Source organism: Podarcis gaigeae (genome assembly GCF_964106915.1).
Source record: "Podarcis gaigeae genome assembly, chromosome: 13".
Classification (NCBI taxonomy): Eukaryota; Metazoa; Chordata; class Lepidosauria; order Squamata; family Lacertidae; genus Podarcis; species Podarcis gaigeae.
In genome coordinates, this window is record NC_139689.1 from 23,881,053 (window position 1) to 23,890,568 (window position 9,516).

A 9,516-nucleotide genomic window follows, 5' to 3' on the forward strand; every position below is an offset into this window, starting at 1 on the left:
TGCCATTCAAGTGACTATGTAGCAAAACAGATAAAAGCCATATATAATGCTGTAGGTGGAAGCATGAAAATCTGTATTTGGAGGGCATCCTTTGTCAATGGGATTATACAGGTGGTGGTGTTGCTGCTCGTACTGGTGTGTCATACTGTAGGCAATACACATTCTATTAACTGCAGTACACTTGACGATCCCCTCCCTATACCTCATAAATTTCACCAGCCAGGAGATCTTGTCATCGGTGAGATTGTTTCTCAAGTCTACTTTCACTATAATAGCCTGTCTTTCGAGGAACAGCCTATACATGTATTGATTGATGAACCTATGTAAGGAAACATTTCTTTCTTCTTCAGTAATAAGTTCATGTGACATTCACCATTATGCAGTTTTGTGATTAAGTAACTATTTTTACTTTGTGTGAAAAAGTGGTATCCCCATAGTATTTGGACTACTGTTTATTTTTGCTTTCTGCATTATGTCCCTGTATTATGTCCCTGGTAATTAATCACTAATAGCCGTTCCACCAGACACTCCACAGAAATAAATAGATCGTGTACATTTCTGTAGGATTTCTGCAGAATAACAACATAGTAGAATGTGCTCTTGTTATATTATGTTACTCCTGCTCTTTCCACATTTTGTTTCCTCTCATCCTTTGCCACTATATATACCCTCTTCCCTGCACTTCCAATCTTCTGACTCTTTCAATATTGGATTTCATATTATATTTTAGAAATGCCGCCATGTTTCATTCCTCCAATTGTTTCCAGCCTATTCCCATTTTACAAAAGGACAAACCTGACTTTGTTTCTACAACTTAAAATGCTCTGGAGGGGAAACATGCAATCAAAAGCGACTTCCTAATGGATTTGCAAACATGACCCCATTTGTTATTCATACTTTTAAATATAAAAGTGCATTATTAAAGTGCTACTTTTTAGTTTATCTTGATGATATTGTTTCTGTGCCAAGGAAATTACTCCAATAGCCGCAGGGAGCAGTTTCCAAAGCACTTTTACTCTTCCAAAATATTGCAAAATTTTAGTTCTTGCTATTTCAGATACAGTGTCTTACTTTCTTAATTTCACCAAGTTACATTTCTTCAAACTATAATACCTTATGGTTTTAAGCTGATACTTGAAAGCATGTAGATGAGTACAATATATTTGTTATTGTCATAGTTGTTTCATGGTTGTTTTTCTTTTTACTCTAAGTCTTATTTTATATTTGGTGTTAGCCGCCCTGAGCCCAGCCCGGGGATGGCAGGGTATATATAAATTATTATTATTATTATTATTATTATTATTATTATTATTATTATTATTATTATTATTATTATCACCATCATTACAGATCTGTGCCTAAGAACTTTCAGCACATCCTGGCCTTAGCATTTGCTGTCAAAGAGATCAATGAGAATCCCAACATTTTATCAAACATTTCCCTGGGATTTCACATCCTCAATAGCTACTACTCTACAAAGATGACCTACAAGGCCACTCTGAGCCTGCTTTCGTCACAACATAGGTTTGCCCCCAACTTCAATTGTCACAAGAAGAGCAATCTGATAGCTCTTATTGGAGGATGCATCTCTGAAATTTCTACCAATGTGGCCATAATTTCAGCCATTCACAAGACTCCACAGGTCAGCTGTGTGCATGGGGCATAAAGCTTTCATATTTGTTACACATCATCTTGATTTCAGCCAAACATTCCCTGTGATATTTTGCTTAGCAAGCTAATTGAATGCAAACTAGAAGGTAGTACAATCAGGTGAATTCAATGCTTTTTGGATAACAGTTAACTGAATAACTTCAGAAGAGTCCTCCCAGATCAGACCAAAAATTAATATTAGGCCCCATTGCTCTGTCCCAGCTCCTGCCAACCTAGCAGTTTGAAAGTAGATAAATAGGTACTGCTGCAGCGAGAAGGTAAATGGTGTTTCCGTGCACTCTGGCACTCATCACAGTCCTCCGTGCGCCAGTAGCAGTTTAGTCATGCTGGCCACATGACCCGGAAAACTGTTTGTGGACAAACGGCAGCTCCCTCAGCCTGAAAGCAAGATGAGCACTGCATCCCATAGTCGCCTTTGACTTGACTTAAAAGTCCAGGGGTCCTTTACCTTTACCTTTTATTGTACCTGCTTTGGCAGCAGTAAATGTGAAAGGGATCTCCAGGTTAAAATTTATTTCAAGCTAAATTTGAGTCGGCAGTGTCAATATAGCTGCAGAAAGTCTCCAGCAGCACTAAAGTACAGTAAACAGAAACATAGTTTCTAATTAATAGAAAGTACCTTGAATTTGTGCCTGTCTCGAGGGGTCTCTGTGGGATTTCAAGGATCTGCCCTGACAAATGCAGGGTGGAGAAAACAGGTGCTTTTTCAGCTGTGATTTTACCCCACTACACACAGTATCTCACAAGTCTTTTCTATAGGGGTGAGTGGCTTACTGTTTCCGGGTCTTGGTTCTGAACTATAAAATTGATGTAAACAAACTGGAAGCAGTGCAGGAAATGTTGGTATTGCTCTCAGGAATAAGTACTTCAAGAAAAAAAATTCTATATGAAGTCTGCAGAAAATTAGACTAATGGAGAACATTATAGCATTCTTCAAATATTCATAGTACCACAAAGGACTGAAATAGAATATTGGGATAAATTTATTAATAGCAAAATTTGTTAATTGATGAAATCAATTAGCAGAGGGAGGCCTTCAGACAGTGGCTATAGCTCTTGCATCACACAGGGTGGCATTAAAGAACCCCACACATTATGACTGTATGATTTGGAAAAAAAATTTTTTATTTCAGCTCACTTATGGATCATTTTTGACAACACAGGATGACAAAAGACTATTCCCTTTTCTGTACCAGATGGTACCAAATGAAGCTCACCAGCACAAAGGAGTTGTGAAGTTACTTCAGCATTTCAGATGGACATGGATTGGGCTCATGGCTGTGGATGATGACAAAGGGGACAAGTTTTTACAGAAAATAGTGCCAATGCTTTCTCAGAATGGTATCTGTTATGCCTTCATTGTAAGACTACCAAAATACTCTTATGTAGATGAGTATATTGCTATGCTTATAAAGCAATGGGAAAGCTATGTAACTGTCATCAAAAGAAATGTCAATGTATTGCTCATATATGGAGAATATCCATCCTTTCGAGTTTTGAGAATATTGCTGTTTCTAGCACCCTTCTTGCCAATGCCTCCTATCAATAAAGTGTGGATTATTACATCCCAGTGGGATTTTGCATCACTATCTGTTCAAAAGATATGGGATATACAAACTTTTCATGGTTCCATTTCCTTCACAATTCACTCAAATCAGCCCAAAGGATTCCAAAAGTTCATTCAGATGGTTAGACCTTCCTGGTTTAAAGGAGATGGTTTTATTCACAACTTCTGGGAACAGGCATTCAGCTGTTCATTAAATGTGTCTAAACGAGAAGAGAAGGAGAAAGTCTGCACTGGAGAGGAGAATCTACAGAACCTTTCTGGAATTCTGTTTGAAATGAAGATGACTGGCCACAGCTACAATGTCTACAATGCTGTCTATGCTGTGGCACATACTTTTCATGCTATATATAAATCCCATTCCAAACACAGAAGATTGGAAGAAAGAGACAGACTTTTTTTCCAGAATGTGCAACCATGGCAGGTAATTGCAAATAAACACTTGTAAAAGAAGTCCAGCTTTTCCTGCAAAATGAAAGAGGATTTTAAATCTACATAAAACAACTCCACCCAAACTGTTCAACGTTATCTTTTCTTTTTTGTAAATTCAAATAGAAATATTAAGTCGCCACATGTATTAACCCCAAAATGAATAGGACTTCCTTTGTGAAGCTCCTTGAAATGATTTCAATGGCGTGTGTTTTTGTAGCTTTGTTTATAATCCCTTTTTCTCTAGGTCCATCAACTTCTAAAGAGGATCTCATTTAACAACAGTGCTGGAGACATTGTGCACTTTGATGACAATGGAGAACTAGTTTCAGGTTTTGATATTACAAACTGGCTAATGTTCCCTAATGGCTCAGTGGTTAGAGTAAAAATTGGAAGACTGGAACCTCAGGCTCCCCAGGGCACAGAGCTATCTATTCATGATGAACAAATTGTGTGGCATCATAGCTTTAATCAGGTGAGACTGCAGATGCTCAAACATTTTAAAAATTCAATTTCAACCTATTCAACTTTCTAGATGTAGTTCCTTCCCTTCTTTGTAAAAATATATTATATTAATTATTATATTATATTATATTATATTATATTATATTATATTAATGTCATTTTGACCAAACTGCGGGAGGCAGTGGAAGACAGGAGTGCCTGGCGTGCTCTGGTCCATGGGGTCACGAAGAGTCGGACATGACTAAATGACGAAACAACAACAATTATGTCATAATAAATTTGCCTAAAGGGGGGGAAATATATGGAAATCATTTTTTATTTTTATTTTTGAAAGAGTGAGGCCAGTTTCTGTCAAACGAATATGCAAAAACAACAGTGTGTTAGTACAAACTGTGACTATACATCTAACTCATTTTATCTTGAACCTGATGGTTAGGGCTCAGGCAGGATAAGAAATGTACTGAACTGATGAGGGAAATGTTGAGGGACTGCAACTGAGCTGAGAAAGGGATTAGAGGACAAAATTAAAGATATATCATAGGCTAACATATGGGGCAAAAGATCTATGATATCAACCTAAGGGTGCTGAGAATTGTAGATCTGTGTCAAATCAAACTCCCCAGGATTCTTTAGGAGAAATTGTGTGATTAAAAGTATTTTAAATGTATGTTAAATGATAACTACATGCAGCAGTAGAATTTCAGGTCTGAGATAAGCCCTTTCATCCCAACCATTAATCATGACCACATTGACCCTTCATCACCCTCTACATCTACATCCTGGGAGCTGACTACAGGTACACATCAGGATTCTGAATCATGTGGGGATCCAAAACATTCAGCCCTCAGCACATGGAGAGTAGTAAGAAGTGAACGGTTGAGTAGGAGTCTCCTGCCAAGCTATTCTAATCACATGGAGGTGAATTACTGAAGAGGCTAGTGTGTTTATTATTCTTTGCAGGTGCTGCCCTTGTCTGTGTGCAACGAAAACTGCAATCCTGGCTACAGCAGGAAAAAGAAAGAAGGAGAGAAATTTTGCTGCTATGATTGTGCTCTGTGTCCAGAAGGGATGATCTCTCATGAGAAGGGTAGATGATATAATGTAAAGATATAAAGAAATGTTCATAATTATTTGAGAATGATTATTCCTTGAATATATATGAAGTGGTTTCACAATGGCATTTCAAAACAGAATCCACCTAAAAAAATTAAAGCATCAGATCAAATTAAAGCATCAGATAGTCAATAGGACAAATCTGCTCCAAATCATAATGAGGATGAGGATGCTGGTAAATGTGAATAGTATTCCTATATCAGTGTAATATAGGTTATTATTATAACCACATTACAGATGAGGACTAAGACAGAATATCTGCTCACCTGAGGCCCTGGGTGGGCAGCCTTTGCTACATTACATGGCCATAGTGGGTCCAGGGGCCCAGCCATCTTTGGCACAATCTTAGCCAAACCTACTCTTTCCTGTCATCAATTAAAGTTGTGGCCTAATTCAACCCAATACCAGTCTCAGTGTCCATTCTTGTGGCCCTTCCTGCACCTGCCGGGGCTATCATTCACCTGTGACAGTAAAAACAAGAGCACAGCACAAACCACAAACACTTTTGGAAGCACAAAAGCTAATAATAATGAATTATTGCTTGTTCTATGTGATTATGCCAGTCGTCTCTCTTAGAGTTGGTCAAATAACTGTAAATAAAAGGAAAGGAAACAAAGGGAAAGACTTTCACGTTATAGGATGACATTACTTCAGATTGGAGCCTATGAAGACAGGAAGCTCACTGGCAGTGGTTCTCCAGGATGTCAAGCAGGAGTCTTTTCCAGGGTCCCTTTGCATACAAAGTAGATACTCTACCATTGAGTTACAGCTCTCTCTCCCCACCCCACCCCATTTTACAAGTTTGAACTAACAAAATCTAAGCAGCTTTTCCCTTTTCCCCCTCAGACATGGATGCCTGTGTCAAATGTCCAAAAGAACAGTATCCCAACAAGGACCAAAGTCAATGCACTCCCAAGGTTGTAAACTACCTCTGTTACAAAGAAGATTTAGGGATCATCTTAACTATATTGGCGATTTCTTTCTGTTTGATCACAAGTTTAGTACTTGGAATTTTTATGAAGTACAAGGACACTCCCATAGTCAAAGCCAACAACCGAACGCTCACCTACATCCTCCTCATCTCCCTTCTCCTTTGCTTCCTCTGTGCTTTGCTCTTCATTGGACAGCCTGGAAAGGTGACTTGTCTTCTCCGACAAACAGCTTTTGGCATTGTCTTCTCTGTGGCCCTTTCCTCTGTGTTGGCAAAGACTATCACTGTGGTTCTGGCATTCATGGCAACCAAACCAGGATCTAGAATGAGGAAATGGGTGGGGAAAGGACTAGCAAATTCTATTGTCCTTTCCTGCTCCCTCATTCAATCAGGAATTTGTACTCTTTGGTTAAGTACATCTCCCCCATTTCCTGATAAAGACATGCACTCACTGAAAGGGCAAATCATTGTGGAATGTAATGAGGGCTTACCTTCTATGTTTTATTGTGTTTTGAGCTATATGGGCATTCTGGCCATTGTCAGCTTTATTGTGGCTTTCTTAGCCAGGAAGTTACCTGATAGTTTCAATGAAGCCAAATTTATCACTTTCAGCATGTTGGTGTTTTGCAGTGTGTGGTTATCCTTTGTTCCAACCTACCTGAGCACCAAAGGAAAATACATGGTGGCCGTGGAGATCTTCTCCATCTTGTCTTCTGGTGCTGGATTACTGGGTTGCATCTTTTCCCCAAAATGTTACATTATTCTGCTGAGGCCTCAGCTGAACAACAAGGAGCAACTAATAATAAGAAAAGGTGATAGAATATAAGGCTGTATCTTTATTCTTCATATATATATGAATGCCGATGCTAGGGATCTCAGGGATCTTAACTAAGCATCCCTTCTCAAATTCTTTCTCAAATTCCTATGAATTCCTATGAATAAAGTTGTGCTGACATTTGGTTCCTCTATTATACCTCCTACCATGGTTTTGCTCTAACACAGTATACAGTGGTCCACTGACTCCTTCCTACCCCCATACCTAAGGAGAAATTGAGTCACAATGTGTGGCATTTACCAACTGTGGCTGAAAAAATGCTTTGCCTGTTCTCATTTTCCTGTGGCTATTTGTAAAGTGATGCTTCTGTAAGCATTCTGGCAGTGGTTTATATTTTTACCAGATATCATGTTCTTAAGAAGTTTCTGTCCATTTCCACATGCATACAGTGAATTGGAAAAGTACTGCAATATAATATAATGTAATGAGGGTTCCAATGCTAGGTACACTCATTCTGTTTTTTATATTACACACATTCTAACAACAATGAATAGCCATGTCATTAATGGTCACTAGCTCCATGGTCACTTATTGAAAAAAAATAGAAAACAAATAGTATTATATTGATTTGAGTTCTTTGGAAGCTGGAAGTTGTATATAAATATAAAGTAATTACTATTATAAATTAATTCTTATTATAGTGAGGGAAGTTTCCCATTATGAAATATTGATGATGAATCTGGAAACAACTTGCCTTCTACGCTGGGTCAAACTGCTAAAATATTAATTAATTGTGCTGTGTTTCAACTTTCCGCCTTCTCTCTTGAAATTAACATAAATGAATCTGCTGCTTTATGAGAATCTAGCAGCCTTACAAGACCATAAGCTTAACATGAGTCAACATTATAAAATTCAATAGTAGAAATATAGTGTCCAGTGTAATAACATCACTCTATCACTTGGTCAGGCCCCATCTGCAGTACTGAGTCCAGTTCTGGGCACCACATTTTAAGAAGGATATTGTCAAGTTAAAAGGTGTGCAGAGGACAGGAACCAAGATGATAAAGTGTCGACCTCATGAATAGAAAGGGAAAGGAATATTGACAAAATATACATAAATAAATTAGGATTGAGATAATAAGGAAATACAGAAAGATATAATGAGAATGAAATGAAGTGTTGTGAGGTCGGTGGAAGTCTTTGTTTTATCAACTTTGGTTATGTAACGATGAATACAGTGTTGGGAATATGTCTGTCTTTCTTCTTTCTTCTTTGTCCTTTTTCTTTGTTTCATTTCTTTTTTCTTTTTTCTTTGTTTCATTTTCTTTCTTTCTTTTCTTTCATTCTTTGTTTCGTGTTTTAATCTGTAAGATTTGGAATTGTTTCTCTTTTGTTTTGGCGTATTGTTATATTTTGTTGTTAATATTAATAAATATTACTTTTATTTTTTAAAAAATATATATATGATAGTGTCTGAAAACCAAACCTTATGAGGAACAATGGGAGTTGGGTATGCTTAGCCTAGAGAACAGAAGACTGAGAGGGGGATATGATAGCCACCTTTAAATATCTGAAAGGCTGTCTCGTGGACGATGGAGCAAACTTGTTTCCTGCTGCTCCAGAGGGCAGGACCTGAACCATTGGGTTCGAATTACAAGAAAGGAGAATTCAACCCAACATTAGAAAGAACCTTCTGACAGTAAGAGCTGTCTAATACTTTGTTCCACTATTGTGGAAAATGGTGGTCGTTCCTTCATTGGTGCTTTTTAAACAGAAATTGGGTAGCCATTTGTGAGGGTTAATTTAACTGTGATTCTTTCCTTGAAGGGGCTTGGACCCTTGGAGTCTCTTCTACAATTCTATGATTCAACAATAATTTGGTTCTACCTGACTTTCCTCATTCAGAGAAAACCAATTACCCATGACTGCAAGCTTTTAATCATACCAATATCATACAAAAATGATTTTATATTAGTCCCGCTATTAGTCCAGGAAACATAACGATTGGTGCTAAAATTCACCAAGAGATTCCTGCATTACAGGCAGTTGGACTAGATGACCCTTGTGATCCCTTCCAACTCTACAGTACTACAATTTCATTATTTTGTGCACCGCTAACTGTTTATCATATGTCAAAGGAGAAAATAATATTGTAATATTCAGGGCAGTGGGACTCCTAGCAGTTTCAGAATGCACAAGGCAACTTGAAATGACAGCAGGACACAAGGGAAATGATAATAATCCCTATCATTGTCAGAATTACTGGTATCTATCCTCTGACACAGCAGACATCCAGAGCCCAACCTGCATATGAAGAGAGGCATGAGAAACCATCAACAAAGTTGTATATTAGACATAGGCAGGACTCTGTCATTCCTTTGGGTGTTCATTTCCTCTTTACATGTTAGGATATTTTTTCAGCATCTGATTAAGCCCTAGTTTTTAAAAAATAATAAAAATAAATAAATTCCATGAGTATCCTTGTCCAATTAACTTTCCACTTCAAAGTTTCTTACTGCGAAAAATCAAACCTCCTTGGCTAGATACAAAAACATATGCATATGTAGG

The 9,516-nt window shown here is 37.7% G+C and overlaps 1 protein-coding gene across 1 annotated transcript; it reads left to right on the forward strand.

The window, feature by feature from the left end:
* Window positions 1–1,480: 1,480 nt before the first annotated feature.
* Window positions 1,481–6,999, forward strand: LOC310830474 (vomeronasal type-2 receptor 26-like; the record flags this gene model as incomplete). Its single annotated transcript, XM_083710252.1, has 5 exons — window positions 1,481–1,642; window positions 2,805–3,659; window positions 3,912–4,139; window positions 5,090–5,216; window positions 6,089–6,999. The coding sequence occupies 5 exons, from the start codon at window positions 1,481–1,483 to the stop codon at window positions 6,997–6,999; spliced, it is 2,283 nt and encodes a 760-aa protein (XP_083566378.1).
* Window positions 7,000–9,516: the final 2,517 nt, after the last annotated feature.